General features: G+C 53.9%; 1 protein-coding gene and 1 long non-coding RNA gene across 2 annotated transcripts in view; one reads left to right on the forward strand and one right to left on the reverse strand.

The window, feature by feature from the left end:
- Window positions 1–534: 534 nt before the first annotated feature.
- Window positions 535–15,988, reverse strand: part of LOC142002606 (uncharacterized) — a 98,375-nt gene continuing 82,921 nt past the window's right edge. Inside the window, exon 3 of the long non-coding RNA XR_012642692.1 lies at window positions 535–736. This is a non-coding gene — a long non-coding RNA (uncharacterized LOC142002606). The remainder of the gene's footprint in view (window positions 737–15,988) is intronic.
- The window catches only part of RND2 (Rho family GTPase 2), a 40,196-nt gene continuing 34,071 nt past the window's right edge, over window positions 9,864–15,988 (forward strand). Inside the window, exons 1-2 of the mRNA XM_074978834.1 lie at window positions 9,864–9,992; window positions 10,864–10,951. Coding sequence (XP_074834935.1) covers window positions 9,894–9,992; window positions 10,864–10,951 — 187 coding nt within the window. The 5' untranslated portion in view covers window positions 9,864–9,893. The remainder of the gene's footprint in view (window positions 9,993–10,863; window positions 10,952–15,988) is intronic.

Here is a 15,988-nt window from a genome sequence, read left to right on the forward strand (position 1 = left end):
ACCTACTTCAGGTCAAAGCCCAAAAGGAAAATAACAGAATACCACTGGGTATCACCTACAGCTCCCAGCTAAAACCCCTCCAGCACATCACTACAACCTAACCATGGGCAGAATAAATTTTGTTATGTGCACCAAGGCATGTGCAGATGTGCGTCACCTATAGACACGTACGCAGCTGGTTGTGGGAACTCTGCTAATCAGCTGGGGGGCACCTGAGTCTCTCCTGGGCAACCACCCAAGTGCTCAGCTTACAGGGAACAGTGGTTCTCAGTCTGATGCACCCTGTCATTATGAGCTATTTGTGGCAAGGGTTGTCTTTCTGCCAGATGGGTGTGGTGCTCAGTGCAAGGAGGGATCCTCTCTGCACCCTGCAGGTGCTACTTTGTCACCTGGAGTAAATGACAGGCAGGTTTCAAAATGAAATGCATTTGGGGCAGAAAGGTTTTTTTAAAGCAATATCTAAAGGGTGGGGACTTGAGTTTCCATTTTTCATTGAAACTGAAATTACTGGTGTCTGGCCATACTCTCCCAACACGGGTATAGAGGGAGCCCAGAAAAAGCCCAGCACCAGAAAGTTCATTTCATCCTGGCTAAAGATGCCAAACCACAAGAGCACGTCGGTGGAAAAGGGTCACCTCGTTCCAAAAGCTGGGTCTTGTTGAAAGATCTCTGGCAGGAAGACTTCAGCGGCACAGCTTCATGATCCGATGAACCTGCGATCCAGAGAGCTGAGCCGCTGTGAAAACAACAGACAGCCCTTGTTGCAAAGGACCTACCAGAAAACAGAGCAGGCCTGCTCAGTGCTGTGTTTCTGCGGTGAAGCTGCAGGCTGGGAAAGGCCCAAACAAGCAGTGAGGCCTGAATTTCAAACAGCTGGCTGTCCTCCAGCACATGTTCACGTCCAAGCTTCCTTCCCTGTCTCAGCCCCGTCCTGTCTGCACGTGTGCTTGGTGCTTCAGCCACATCCTCCACCATGAGCCCAGATCCTGGCTGGGTAGAAATCGACCCATTTGTCAGTTCAAGCCAGGCTAGTTTTGAAGGCATCAAGTGGAAGGTCTCTTCAGCAGAGTCAGGGAGGGGCTGAGTGTGTAGGGAGCTGTCACAGGGTTCTCTCTAATTTGTTCCATCCCTGGACAGAATACATTTTTTATGTGCACCAAGGCATAAAAGGATGTGCACCACCAGTAGAAACATATGCTGCCTGCTGTGGGTGCTCTGCTAATCAGCTGAACAGCACTTGAATCTCTCCTGGGTGGCCACCCAAGTGCTCAGCTTACAGGGAACACAGGTCTCCAACTTACCTTTCTGATTCAATACCTCAATTACAGCTGTGAATTCTCAGTATCTTGTTAGGCTATAACATATTCGATAGGATTACTGGCCTTGGCAGTCAACTACCGCCTCATTTTAATCCCTGAGCTTGCTGAAGGATGCTGTTTTCATTGGCTAGCATTCATGGACTGTTATAATGAGCTTTGGTTTGCTGAGATAAATTAAATTGCTCACCCCAAGGTGCAAACTTTATTAACGCCAGCGGCAACTGAGATCAGCATTATTCTAGTGCCGCATGAAAACAGGCAGAACACATTAAGGGGATTTGGTTGGGAGGTTCTCTCTCTCTCTGACCCTCCCTAATTGCAGTTGATTTGTATCTTTTGCTGTGTATGTCCAAACTTCACTGCAATGCCACCGCTTGATTTTCCAGGTGCATCCATCAAGTAACACGCTAATAAGGGCTGAATGATTTCACTGATGAAGGTGCAGTTCCTGTTAGAAAGCTTTGCAGGTTTGCTTTGCAAGTTTCTAGCTCTCTGGCACAATATTTAATCAGGCACCACAGAGATATTTTAAAATAGATCTGCCAGGAAATGAAAACACATGTCTTTCCCTATTTCTGTCCTCCGGATGAATGTATTGGGGCGATTCCAAAGTGTTCTGGGCTGTAATAGCAAGGCTGCAGAGCTACAGATGGAGTTATACCGGGTAGCCAAAACTCTGTACCAAGTAATGCAAGACCAGCATTTCCTCTAATTTTTTTCATCCATTGGGTGGAATAAATTTTATGTGCACCAAGGCATGAGCATATGTGCACCACCAATAGAAAAATGCTGCCCATTGTGGGTGGCTGTGGGTGGTCTGTTAATCAGCTGGGGGGCACCTCAAGCACCCAGCTTCCAGGGGACGCTGTGCAAGACCCAGGAAGAGATGGGGATAATACCAGGTCCAGCACACCATGCAGCACAGACATAAATTGACACACCCACATTAGCATTGAAGGGTGAAAGTGCACTGGAAGGATTAGCTGAGCTGCGGGATAGATGGTCAAAAAATGGAATTTCTCTCTGGAGAGAAAACTGGGATGTCCAGGTTTCATTTTGCCTTGCACCAGAATGAAAACATGCAAACGGCCAGTGTCAATCTTTTCCAGAACAACAAGAAGTCCGGTGGCACCTTAAAGACGAACAGATATTTTGGAGCATCAGCTTTGGTGGGCAAAGACCCGCTTCGTCAGATGGCTCCCCCTCTGAATTTTGTCAAAGCCCTTCATTTAAACCTAATGGTGTGGAATCGACTTACGTACGAGTCGAACCAATCAAGTCAAAAGGAAGCTTTTTTTTTTCCCATAATTTCCTGCAAAAGTTGGGAGCAACTCTGATATGAGCCTGTAACATACACAGATTTAATTGAATCAGCATTTTCTGATGGAAACCTGTTTAGCTGGAAAATTTTGGATCAGCGGTAGCTGTGGGGGAGGACTGGAGATGGTTTATATCTCTAGGAACCAGCTCAAACAAGTCACGTGTCACACGTCATCCCAGCTCCCTAGCTAGTTATGTCTTTCTAGATCCCCAGCTGTTCCCACAACCAGCTCTGTGCTGGCTCCCAGACCTCCCCTGCTGCACAGAACAGCCCTCCTGAATTATCCCTCCAAGATCCTCCTTGTGAAACCTACAACAAAGCACCCATCTTGTGATGCTCGGCCATGTGGTGCTGGCTATTTGATATTGGTTTATGCAGGTTGTACCTCCCTCTTCTGGCACCTGAGTGGTCCTGAACGAGGGATTTGCTGGATGAGGAGAGGTTAGCCCCCCAGGTTGCCCAGTGGGGGACTTCCACTCCTGCAGGGCTAGTCCACAGCTGCAGGACTGCTGATGGGGCTCCATGCCCCAGCTGGGCTCCCCACTTGTTCCCCACAGCGGGGTTCCTGGCAGGGCTCCCTACTGGGTCTGGGCTCCCCACAGTGGAGCTCCCCAGCCACAGCTGGGCTCCCCGTAATGCGACTCCCTGGCCTGGCTCCCTGCCTGGGGCTCCCCAGAGTAGGCTGTCAGCAGTGTTCCCGGTCATCATCAGGCCTCCACTCCAGCCCTCGCAGCTGGAGCTCTCTGGTCCCGATGCCTTCTGGCCCAGCAACATCCAAGGTCCTGCCCGTTGAGGGATGTGGCCAGACGAGAGCGTTTCAATCTGTATTTTTAAAATCCAGCCCTTAAGGATTCGGAAGCATCAGTTTGTGCCTGTTGGTGGCTTATGTGCGTCTATTCCTATGTCCCTCTCTACTCCCCCCATTGCCTGTTATACTCATTTTTTTGCACCTTGTCTTAAAAAAGACCCAGATCCCACAACTTGCTGTACGTGTGCAGGTCCTCAAGGACATCACTGGTGTGCCACAAGGCCCAAAGGCAAGACACTGCAAGACTGAGCTTTTTGAGTGTCACTCAGGCTACGTCTACACTAGCACACTACGTCGAAGTAGCCTATTTCGAAGTAAGGACATCGAAATAGGCTACTTTGACGCATATCATCTACACGTCCTCCAGGGCTGGTGCTGTCAACGTTCAACATCGAAGTAGCAACAGAGAACGTCGAAAGGAGCTGCCCTGGAAGGAAATGTGGAGCGTCCACACACACAAGCAATCCCCGTCGAAATAAGGGGCCAGCAAAGCCCCAAGCCGCTCCCTTAAAGGGCCCCTCCCAGACACACTCGGCCTGCACAGCACAAGATCCACAGAGCCGACAACCGGCTGTAGACCCTGTGCACACAGCATGGACCCCCAGCTGCAGCAGCCAGAAGCCCTGGGCTAAGGGCTGCTGCACGCGGCGACCATAGAGCCCTGCAGGGGGCGGACAGAACATCTCTCAACCCCTCAGCTGATGGCCGCCATGGAGGACCCCGCTATTTCAAAGTAGCGGGACGCAGATCGTCTACACACTCCCTACTTCGACAATGAATGGCGAAGTAGGGCACTATTCCCATCTTCGGATGGGAATAGCGATTTTGATGTCTCGCTGCCTAATGTTGAAATAGCACACAGTGCGTGTAGACGTGACGCGTTCTGTTTCAACGTTGTGCCGGCTACTTGGAAGTAGCTGGCTAGTACAGATGCACCCTCAGTGGGGCAGGGCATCACCGTTAAGACAGTCAGGATCAGAGCAGGGTTGAGCAAGGGACTGAGGGGTGTTCATAGCCAAGTTCCAGGCTGGGGCTGATGCCAAGGATCAGAGTCAGGTTTCAGGGTACAGCTCAAGTGCATGAGTTGAGTCGAGTCAAATCAAACAGGGGTAAAAGCCCAACCCTCAGGAGCAAGGATATTTGTAGCACCTACAAAAGACCCACACTGTCACCTGGACACTTTCTGGAATACCCCTGTGGCTTATATAGGGCAGGGAACCAATTAGGAGCTGGGAAGCTGCTGCCTGTCAGACTCCAGGAGGCGGGACTTCCCAGGGTCTGTGTCCTCAACCCTGGACGGCAGTGCTACACGAGTGCCTTACAGTTGTCACTAGGTGGCAGCATGGAGGTGGCTGCTGCTCAGCAGACCTGAGTTTGAGCCCTGGAAAGTTTTGCAATGGGTCTGTGTCCTCCAATGTGTTTGCGCCACGCTCAGCCTGATCCTGACCTGGGGCTTTGGGAGCAACCACAATAGAACAAGCTGTGTGAGTTACAATAATGCTTGAAAGCTCCCTTGAGAAAGGATCAGAAGAGGAAACTCCAACCCCTGGAGGAACTGGTGTCAGCAAAAGGCGGGTGTGGAAACCATCTGTCCCTCTCCGCAAATGGGTCTATGCATGGTGGGATTTCAGTGTGTATCTCTCTGCTCCCTGCACCGACCGTTTACGCTGCAAGTGCATTATGCAAGGGTTGCTCTGCCAAATGGGAGATTGCACCAATTGGCTGCAGTTGTGACTCTCCTCTTGTTGCAGAAGGCTGGCTGCTGGATCCCCTTCGCTGGAAAAGCTGTGGGGAGGGAATTGGGAAATCAGCCCATTTCTCCCAAAGGTGCTTGTGTCAGCAGGCCCTGGGGTGCTGCCCAGGCCCCAAGGACTGAGTGGAGTTTGGAAAACTCATCTCCTGTCTCTGGAACAAAGGTCTCACTGATCCGACAGCCGGGAGTTGACACTAGACGAATACAGGCTAGAAACAAGGCCCAGAAGTTTAGTGTGAGGGTAAGGCACCACTAGGCCAGTTCACCTAGGGCTGGATTTTCTGTCGCTGGTGATTTTTCAATCAAGGTTGGGTGGCTTTTTGACTAGAGCTGCTCTGGTTCCAGGAGGCATTCAAGCAGAGCGTCCTGTGCCCAGGGTATGTGACAGATCAGAGTAAACGCTCACGAGGTCACCCACCATCTGGCCTTTTAATCTGTGAGCAGCTGTGTCACAGGGCTGCAAGGAGAGCTCCACCCGTCCCCCTCTAGCTCGACTAGACTGTAAGGGTGCTGGAACCGGGGGTAGTGGGTATTTGGCTTCAAGGAACAATAGCACCAAATGCGCAGCTTTCAGCATATACAGCGCTGGCTGGGCTGTACTATGACTTCCAACGCCCTCCAGCATATTGTTCCAGCTCCCCTGCTAGCAGGCGAAGGCATGGGGTGGTGGTGGAGGCTTGGCTATACCACACGTGAAAGTACACAGCCTAGTCTGGACTGGACTTTCACAGGCTGCTGGTTCACCGATGTGAACATCATCCCATTTGGAGAGACATTAACCTTGGCAGGGACCAATGTCCTCTCTGTTTTCCATCGGTATGCGTAATAAATTTTGCTGTGTGCACCGAGGCATGTGCCTGTGTGCACCACCAGTAGAAGCATATGCCAGTGGCTTCTCAGCCAATCAGTTGGGTGGCACCCGAATCTCTCCTGGGCATGCTCAAGTGCTCATCTTACAGGCAACACTGTGAGCTGAGCTGTCACTGTGCGAAGGAGCCACAGCCCAAACTAGACTGAGAAAACCTGGCCTTGGGACGGGGCGGGGGTCAGGCAGACAGATGCCTCAGCTGACAGCACAGGAGTTGAAAGCCCCCGAGAAGAGCAGCGGACTCCTCTCCTGCCCTGGCCTCACCCTCCCACTTTCTCAGCATCACTGTGTCTTCCTTGTCTCTATTTTCACAGCATTTTGTGACAACCTGTCACTGACAAATTAACGTTTGCCATTCAGGAAATCTTGCTACAGCTCAGCCAGTGAGACATTAGCACAGAAGCGGCCCTTCCCCTTTCAATAACTTTGCTAATTAAAATCAGTGCACGTCAAGTAGAGACACACGGGCCATATGTAGTGAGTAAGGCCCCCTCTGCTGGAGAGCAGAGATTACCAAACTCTGCAGAGTGCTGCGGATGCTCAGACTGGGCTGTGCATCTGTCTGGAGGCAGAAGCAAGCATCAGGTATAAATGGCCAGATGCTACTGGATGCTCTTCATTAAATAACACAGAGTTTTTAGATTCTTATGTAGATCTGGTTAAAAAATGTTTCTTTTTCAGGGAAAATACAGATTTTTGGTCACTGGGGAAACGTCTGCTTCTGACAAATTCCTGGAGGTTGTTGGTGAGCTGACCAAATGATTTGGCAATGGCAAACAAAAAGTCTCAAAGCTGTTTTTTTTAAGAAAATATTTCATGAAAATGAAAAGAGTTAGTTGTTGCTGAAAATATTCCTGGGAACAAAACACATTTCCCCACAATCTCTGCTCCTGCCTAGGGGCTGGCACATGCTGGGGCAGCGCGGTGGGAACAGTGCTAGGTGTAGGGGAACCAGACATTAACCTCTGAGATGCTTTCCAGGTCCTTTGGTAGCATTTCATTGGCACTGGAATTATTTGCATTCTCATAGGGACCCACCAGATCCCACCAGGCTGCACGAAGATAACCTAAAAGACCCTGCTCCAAAGAGCTGACAGTCCCACTTCTCATCCTCTGTGATCGACAGAAAGAACCCCTCCACTGTAATATACAAAGGCACTTTCAACAAAAGCCAGGTCAGCACTGTGCAAAGGGTGAAATAGAGCCCCTGAATGTGGCCTGAAGCTAGCATTACATGAGTCCTCCCACGTGGTTTACCAGTGGCCTTCTGCCAATCCATTCAATCCCTGCTTTGCATACATCTGTGAAAACTCCTCTTTTTCACCAGTACTCACAAATGTGATTGAAAATGCAGTTTCACCAGACCACTCAGGACCCCAGGCAACAGGCTGGCAGAAATGTGCAAAGACCCCACTGACTTATACAGGCTCAGGTCTGGCTTTCTGATTCTTGATCTGGAAAAACATGGGTATTCGTTCCTGTTTCCTTATGGCAAGCACCCTCTTAGCTTTAGATGTGGGCAACAAAGGTGCGCTGGGATGTTCCAAAGACTTCCCCAGAGAGCTAGTTATAACCACCTGACTAGCTCAGAGCCCGAAAAATGGACCAGGCGGCTCAGCCAGCATATCTTGCTGTTTAATGAGTTGCTAAAAGTCTGGTTGCAGGAGGATGCTGGCAGATTGTTATTACTAGGTTAGCTTACTGCCAGATGCATGGGACAATGTGCAGAGCTCAGTATCCACAGCCTTGGAAAAACTACATCATCACTGACTGATGAGCTATATTATGTTCAGCAGGGAAAAGCCACTGTTATTATCTGTCAGGTATTTAAGTCACCCAAAGTGTGATATCAGTACCAGTTAATGATGGCTTCTCTAAGCCACCCATTACAGATGAATGAAAGGAGATTTAGGCCCTGTACCTACAGGAGCAGTGCCCCTTTTGTGGGACTGGAGCCAGGGGTGGGCCTGGGGGCTGTCTGCAGAGTTCTGTTAGGATCAGGACCAGTGTTCCCTGTAGGTCAGAGGTCAGCAGTCCCCGGCACAGGTGACAAGCATGGTACATGAGCTGCTTTGCATTGGCAGGTAAGGCAGGAGCTCAGCCCTCCCCAGCTTCCCCCCATGCAGCTGGGAGCTGGCCCAAAGCCAGGCCGCCTGTGGATTAACAAAAGACCAGCTCAGGCTACAAACCACCACCTAAAAGATAAAGCTCTGCCTCTTCATTTATGAATGAAGCTGTCATCAGTAGGACTATTAGTGACTTTTAAAAGTATCCCCGGCCCTTGGGCCGCGCCTAGATGTCGAAAGGTCAAATTTCAGCACTCTGTCTCGGAAAGGTTGCTGACCCCTGTACGCTGAGTGCGTGGGTCACTGCCCAGGAGAGATTCATGTACCACCCCGATGATCAGCAGCGTGCTCACAGCCGGCCCCGTGTGTTTCTATTGGTGGTGCACGTCCGCAAGCGCCTTGGTGCGTGTAACAAACTGTGTTCTGACCACGGGTGGAGAAAAACAGAACTCTGCTCAGGGCCTTGCTCACGTCTGCCAGGTCTCTGCTAAAAGCCGGCCAGAGCCTGGCAGAAGGTGTGCTGGATTCTAAACAAGCCTCTGCAAACACCGAGGCATGCACCTCACTTTCCTAGCCCTGCAGGGCACATGCTCATAAGCACAGGCAGAAATCGTGCCGAGCCAGCTGCTTTTTGGGGTGTCCCTTTTCCCACCTGTGTCTGCTGAGACTGCTTTCATCAGTCGGCGCGCCTGGCTGAGGCCTCTACCGGGTCCGGTGGTAGCAGATCCTGTTCCGTTCGCGCCCAGCTTAGTGCAGAGAAATGCAAGACACCCCAAAAGCCATGAGGGGGAGGGAATGCATTGCAGGACCCCCAGAAAGCAGAACTTGCATGGTCCCCCTGGTGGCTGGAGGGTGGCGCTGCAGAGCCCAGTACTGCTGGGGGTGCGGGGTGGCCCTACAAATAATCAGGGGCTGAGACGCCTCAGGCATTCTCGGATGAAGGACCATGCAGTCCAGAGTGCTGGATCTGTGGGTCCCGGGGGGGGGGCTGCTGCTCCCCTTGGCTCAGAGTGGTTTCTTTCATATCCAAGGCATACCCTCCCCTGCCCCTGCCCCAGTCCCCATCCCCCACCCGTTAGTCCTACTCCCCCCATCCCTGAGCTGCCAGCTGGTGACCCAGACACAGCGCCAGGGGAACCCAGGGCTGACCTGCAGCCGCTGCCAAACCCACACTGAGGGCTGAGCTGGGGGGGGGGGGTGAGCTGGAGGGGCTGGGGGGAAGGGGCTGAGCTGGGGGGTTCAGGGAAGGATGGGGTTGTGGGAAGCTGGAGGGTTTGGGATGAACTGTGGGGCTCAGAGGGGGATAAGCTGGGGGTTGGGAGGAAGGATGGGGGTCAGAGAGGGGAGGGCTGAGTGGGGGGGTTCTGGGGGGGAGGTCTGAACTGGGGGTCAGAGGGGGGAGGTCTGAGTGGGGGTGTCCCGGGCGGTAGGGCTGAGCTGGGAGTCAGAGGGGGAGGGCTGAGTGGGGGGGGTCCCGGGGGAGGGCTGAGGGGGGGCCGGAGGTGGGAGAGCCGAGCTGGGGGTTAACGCGGGGCAGCCCTGGCCCGCCCCCCCGGCAGAAGCAGGCGGGCGGCCGGGCGGGGCTCGGGGCGGGGCGGCGGTTGCGGCCCCGCGCCCGGTTGGTGCCGTGGGGAGCCGGGGGCGCGGCCGCGCGTGGGCTGGTCCCGGCTAAAGCGGCGCGGGCGCCGGGCGCGGGGCGGGAGCTGGAGCGGGGCCGGGGCAGGGGCCGGGCGGCCATGCGGGGCTCGTAGCGGCACCATGGAGAGCGGGGCCCGCTGCAAGATCGTGGTGGTGGGGGACACCCAATGCGGCAAGACGGCGCTGCTGCACGTCTTCGCCAAGGACTGCTACCCCGAGGTGCGGCCGGGCGGGGAGAGCTGGGGCCGCGGGGGGGTCTGGGGCGGGTGGGGGTACGCAGAGGATCTGGGGGTCCGCCGGGCTCTGGGGGAGCAGCCGGGGGAGCTGGGGTGCCGGGCGTACACGGGGGCACCCGGGGGATGGGGCGGATGGGGGATGTGGGGGTACGCAGGGGATTTGGGGGGAAGCCGGGGGATCTGGGGTTCCGGGGCGCGTGGCGGATCTGGGGGTATGCAGGGGTTTTGGAGAGAGGTCTGGGGGTCTGGGTGTACACGGGGGCATCCAGGGGACCTAGGGGTCCGGGGCAGATGGGGGATCTGGGGGTACACAGGGGATCTGGGGGGCAGCCGGGGGTACATCGTGAATGGAGGGCAACTGGGGGAGATGGGATCCAGGTAGAGAATGTGGGGTGCAGACGGGGGAGACAGCCTCGGGGATGCTGCCGTGGGCTGAAGGGGTCTGGTGGTTCAGGCTGTGGGTGCGGTGGGGTATGAAGCAGGGCTGGGGTGCAGCTGGAGGGATGTGCTGAAAGTGCACGGGGGCTGAAAGGCGGCTGGGGTCTGGGGGGGCATTTGGGGGTGAGTCCAACAGAGGTGGGGGACAGGTCTGGGGGATTTGTGGGTGCAGCTGGAGGAGCTGGTGGGATGGGAGATTTAGGGCTGCAGCTGGGGAAGCTGGGGGTCCAGGCAGAGAGTTTGGGGTGTGGCCTGGGGGATGGGCTCGGGGTGCTGCTGGATGCAGTCAGGGGTCTGTCCAGGTTGGTTACAAGTTGTGGTGAGCTCCCGCTGCTGCTGGGGCAGGATCTGCCCCACTCCTGGGCACCGCTGGCTCCGGCACCGCTGACCCCAGCTTGTCCCATCTCCTCCCCTAGAACTATGTCCCCACCGTGTTCGAGAACTACACGGCGAGCTTCGAGATCGACAAGCAGCGCATTGAGCTCAACATGTGGGACACCTCAGGTGAGGGGCCAGACAGGCTGGAGGGGGGTGCAGGTGGTGGGGGGATGGGAGATTTTGAGGCTTTGTTAATAGGGACCCCTCTCCATTCTCCTCCTGCCTGCTGGAAGCCTGGAGCCCCCTTCTTGCCTCCCCACATTGGATCCCGCCCAAGAGCTCTCTCTCTTCTCTCTCTGCTCCATCCCGTCCCCACTCAGGTTCGCCAAGCCCCCCTGTTCCCAGCAGCCCCACCCAGACCCTGTTTCGTTCCCTAGGCTGGGCACAACTGCCCCCACCAGGAGGCTGCCTGAGTCTCTGCCATAGGCAAGTAGCAGCCTCCCCTTGCCTCGATCTTCTCCAGGCAGGGCGCACACCAGCCCTGCTGCAGATCTATGTCCTTCTTTCACGTAGGGGATAATGATGCGGCCCCTTGCCCAGACAGGTGAAGGGTGTCAAAATAATACAGCTGGACACTGAGGGGTTCCTGCAGGGGAGGTCGGTGTCAGTATTTTCATCGTTTTCTACAAGTTGCCTTGGGGCTCGTCTACGATCTGTGTGTGCTGGACCTTTGAGTCCTCTTGTTTGCTTCCCAGAAACTCCAGATGGGGAGGTGACCGGTCCTTTGCCCCCCAGGGCCAATAGGGGGCCGTGCCCTATGCTGTAGTACAAGGGGCTAGTCCCTGATGGTGAGAAACTCCACTTCCATCTCACTTCACCCAACCCATCGTGCTAAAACAACAGGGCACAACTGCCTCCCTGGGTGGGATTTTCTGCCAAGTCTCTGTTGTATTTTATCCACTTGTGAATGTGTCCAGGGCCCAGGCTGGTGACATTTCCCCTGTGAGACTGCTCTGCAGGCTGCAGGAGCCACCTGCTCTGAGGACCAATCCTGACCGGTCACCTAGATTTTCCTTGTTTACTTGAACCCTGGTTATTAAGCCCCCTTGTACAAATTTTCTCTCCTCCCTCCAGTGGTGTGTGCCTCCTTCCCGTAAACCCATTACCGTCACACGTGCGGCCGCAGACCCACTCTGCATGCTGAGTGTGCTCCCGACAGCTGGCCTTCCAGCAAATGCCGAGGCGTTTGCTAGAAATGAAATGTCTCTGGCTGTACTTTCATCCTGGGGTAGCTTCCTTGTCTCCTCTGCACAGCTCAGGGCTTCACCGCACCCTCGCACGAGCCCGCACGTTCCCCTCGTCTGGCCCACCACAGATATACTCCATGATACAGCAACTCAGCCCAACTTCTGCATCTGTTCAAATGCACGGATTTGAGCTGGCCCTGGAAGTGCTGCAGAAGGCTACCTCCAGCTGCTGTGTGCGTTCCATGGCCTGCCTGTTTGGATTGGGTAATGAGTACAATTGCACGATAGTAAAACCAGTTCTAAGGCGCAAGGTGAGGCTGGCAAGGAAAGGGAGGAAAAAAAGCGCTCAAAATTGAGACCTCACCTTGGTGAGGAATGTGCTGCGGGAAGGTTCTTTATCTCATTAGTCTCCTTGACAAATGGTTTGGCATGTGTGTTTTTTTTTTTTTAGTCTGTGTCCTCTGCTGAGATCATGTTGGAAGCCATAAATACAGGCCTCCTGAATAGGGTTCCCACTAATTGTTTCCGTCTGTGTGTAGAATAAAGTTTATTCTGTGCACCCAGGTATATGCCGATGTGCACCAGCCATAGAAACACATGCTGCTGGCTGTGTGCAGCTGTGGGCGTTCTGCTAATTAGCTGGGCGGCACCTGAATTTCTCCTGGGCAGCTGCCCAAGCACTCGGCTTACAGGGAACGCTGCTCCTAAACCACAGAAATCCTTAGGAATGGAGAGTCCACAGGAGTTTGTAGCAGTGCTGATGAAATGCTGGCATTTGGCAAAACATTTGGCCCGTGCCTTTACATTTACTTTTCAAAAGCTTCTTGGACTTGCAGCGTGATGGTGATCCAGCTGAGAGTCAGAACGTATCTGGGCATTTGCCCTAGAGACCTGATGGAAGGTTCATCCAGGTTCCTGTTTATTTCTTCCAACCCATGAACATTGGATTCAGGATGGACAGAGAGATTTCATTCCATCTGAGATCTAGCAGTGCAATTCCCTCTTTCCTGTATTTTTTGAATCTCTCCCTGGCACTCCCTTGCCCCCCAGTAGCTCTGCTGTGTAAGGTGCAGCTGTGAAGTCGTCGCTGGAATTTCCCGACCTCGGTGACCTGTGCACTGTCAAAGGTCTCCCGCCTTGAGAGAAAAAGAGGATCTCTTCCTCTGCAGGAGCAATAGCTACTCGGCAGGGCAGATGTTGGAGGTGTTGGAGCAAAGGATGTAACAATGCAGTGACAAGGACTCACTTTTGAATGAGGCTTCAGCTATTCGTGTTTACCTAGAGGCAGAAACAGCGGAGACTGAACACACAAAGCAATCGTTCAGCGCTGGGAAATTATTGGACTTGTCTGGCTGTAGCAAGTCCTTCCAATCACCCAGGCTCGATTGGTCAGCAAAAGTTGTGCAGCTAAAGTTTTAGGGCCTGTTCACACCTGGGATAAACGAGGGTCGTGCCGCAGCGAATCAGCCCTCTCCCTTGCTAGCAAACGAGGCGGGAGCCCCACATCCTTGTATTACCACGGCTTTTGGTCTGTGCAGAATGAGTTTTGTTATCCAGAATAATGGCCTCGGATTTGCTTGCGGGAGTTGCTGAACTATAGAACCTTGAGGCCTGTCCCCGGCAGCTCAGGGGTGGGGTCTGATTGTTAGAGCCGCACGGTGGGCATCCGCCTCTCAGAATTTAAACCGTCAGCTTTGTTGTGTAGGGTGTTGGGGGCACTTAGTGTTTTTTAGGCATTTTCCAGAGCATTTGCTTTGATCTTACAACCAAGTGCTTAAAAAAAAATGGCAGAAGATGCGTGTCTTGTAGAGCTGTGTGACACTCTAACATGCTCAGTTTTACCCTCTTCAACAAACGGCGTGAGTTTTAGCTAACATTTCCTCTTTGCTGCAAAGGGACTCGGCTCCTTTCTCGTGCCTTCTCCTTTCTGAACCGTGTAAACCTTTGCAAACGGGTTCTGCGGAGAGAGCTCATGAGAGAGCCTCCGAGGTGAAACCCCTTCTTGCCGCTTTAATTTGAAATGGGCAAGAGCTAGTTCTTCAGTACAAGGTCCTGCCAGGCTGCAGACACTGATTTCGCCCTGTAATCAGACTGATATTTTTAGCTGTCGAGCGTGAGCTGCTGGCGAATTCCCACTTCTCTTTGGAGACACTTGTCACCCGAAGCTTTGGGTAAAGTAAGTTTCACACAAGAGCAAAATGGAAGCAGCTGAGCGGATGGGATGTGGAGCAGCTAATTGCAGGGCTGTGGTTAGCAGGATGCTTTCTGTGGCCTGGGGGATACCTACTGCCCTTTTAACTGGCGCCCAGGCAGAGAGTTTTGTTGCTTCTAAATTCCCTCCTGGCGAGGGGGTGACACGTCGGCTGGGTAACTCTTCCCTTTCTCCTTTTGAGAATATGGCTTCTATTTTTCTTACTTGCCAGCTCTTGGTAACTGAAGCTTGAGCCCTGGTCTTCCACCCTCCTGGGATCTGCCATGAGATCTGAGCTGGGGAGCTGCCTCGGCTTTTCTTGTTCCTTTGCGGTTGGGTAGTTGTGGAAGTGTGTTGGGCTGCGTGTCCGGTACCAGGCACTGGCTCAAGAGCACTCTAGTTCAGGGGCGGACAACCCGCCGCTCTCCAGCCATGTGTGGCTCTTTGAGCACTGAAATGCGGCGCCCTCCTGCTGGGAGCCGCACGCCAGGAATTCCATGTGCTGCTCCACACACGCGCCCTGCCGTTTGGTGGAAGAAGCACGTGGTGGCAGCGGCTGTGGTGTAGGCAGCTCCGGGGAGTTGCCGGCATCAAGTTTGCCCGGTGGGATGCTGGGGGTGCCTGGCTCTGGGGCAGGGGAGTGGGTTGGGTTAGAGTGGGGGGCTGGGGGTGCTTGGCTGTGGGGTGGGGGAGGACATTGAGCCATGTATTATACATTTATATTTATCTAGCTAGCTAGATACTAATAAATATACAGTGCGTGGCTCTTCGCACTCGATCCGTGGCTCTTTGTCCCTGCCTGGTTGGCCACCCCAGCACTAGTTCAAAAATTCCCAGCGCAAGGCAGCCGCGGCTGATCCGGGCATACAAGACACCAGCTGATGATCGGTTCTAAATGGGACATTGTCTGTAGCTCCTGGGAGCAGCTGCCTGGGGGAAGGGAGCCCGGTGACATGTGAAGGAGGCTGGCTTATGCCTGCCTATCAGGCTCAACTGGCCGCTCTTGCTAAGTGGCACATCCAGGCTTTGACACGAGCAGATGGCCAGGGCCCAGGTCAGTCTAGTGAGGGAGCTGCTGTCGGAGGGTGGAAAGTCACGGCGAGGAATCCTTGTCATCCCCCATCAGACAGGGGGTTTGGGTTTTCTTTTGAACCTCGACGCTCCATTCAGTTTTTCATAGCTGGCCGCCGAGGGGGCAGGCTGTGGCTTGGAATACAACTCCTGGCCCAGCAAAGCCTTCACAGGGGATAAGTCCCTTGTGTGCTGGTGGGACCAGTGCAAGCATGATTTCCCCCATCACCCAAAGGCCGGAGATTTCAAACACCCGCACAGCAAAAAGGGAACAAGAGCTTAATCCAGGTCCCCCCTTCAGCCGTTGGTTGTGTTCAGTGGGTGTTCCTTTGTACGCCCGTCCGACACCCAGGCCTGGGGTGAGAGTGAAACTGCATTGGTCTGGAGAAGGGGAGTGTTTTGCAGCAGGGAGGGGAGATGCACGACTTTGGGAACAGCTTTGCAGGGTCCAGGGTGCTGCGGTACTCTCCTATTGTTTCCTTAATATTCCCAAGGACCAGTGTTCCCTGTAAGCTGAGCACTTGGGTGGCTGCTCAGGAGAGATTCAGGTGCTGCTCGGCTGATTAGCAGCGTGCCCACAGCCGGCAGCGTGTGTGTCTATGTGTGTCTATGGGTGGTGAACATCTGCCCATGCCTCGGTGCACATAACAAAATTAATTCTGCACATGGATGGAAAAAGTTAGAGGGAACTTTGCCAAGGACAGATGACTTTGC

This window comes from Carettochelys insculpta, chromosome 28 (genome assembly GCF_033958435.1).
Source record: "Carettochelys insculpta isolate YL-2023 chromosome 28, ASM3395843v1, whole genome shotgun sequence".
NCBI classification, from domain to species: domain Eukaryota; kingdom Metazoa; phylum Chordata; order Testudines; family Carettochelyidae; genus Carettochelys; species Carettochelys insculpta.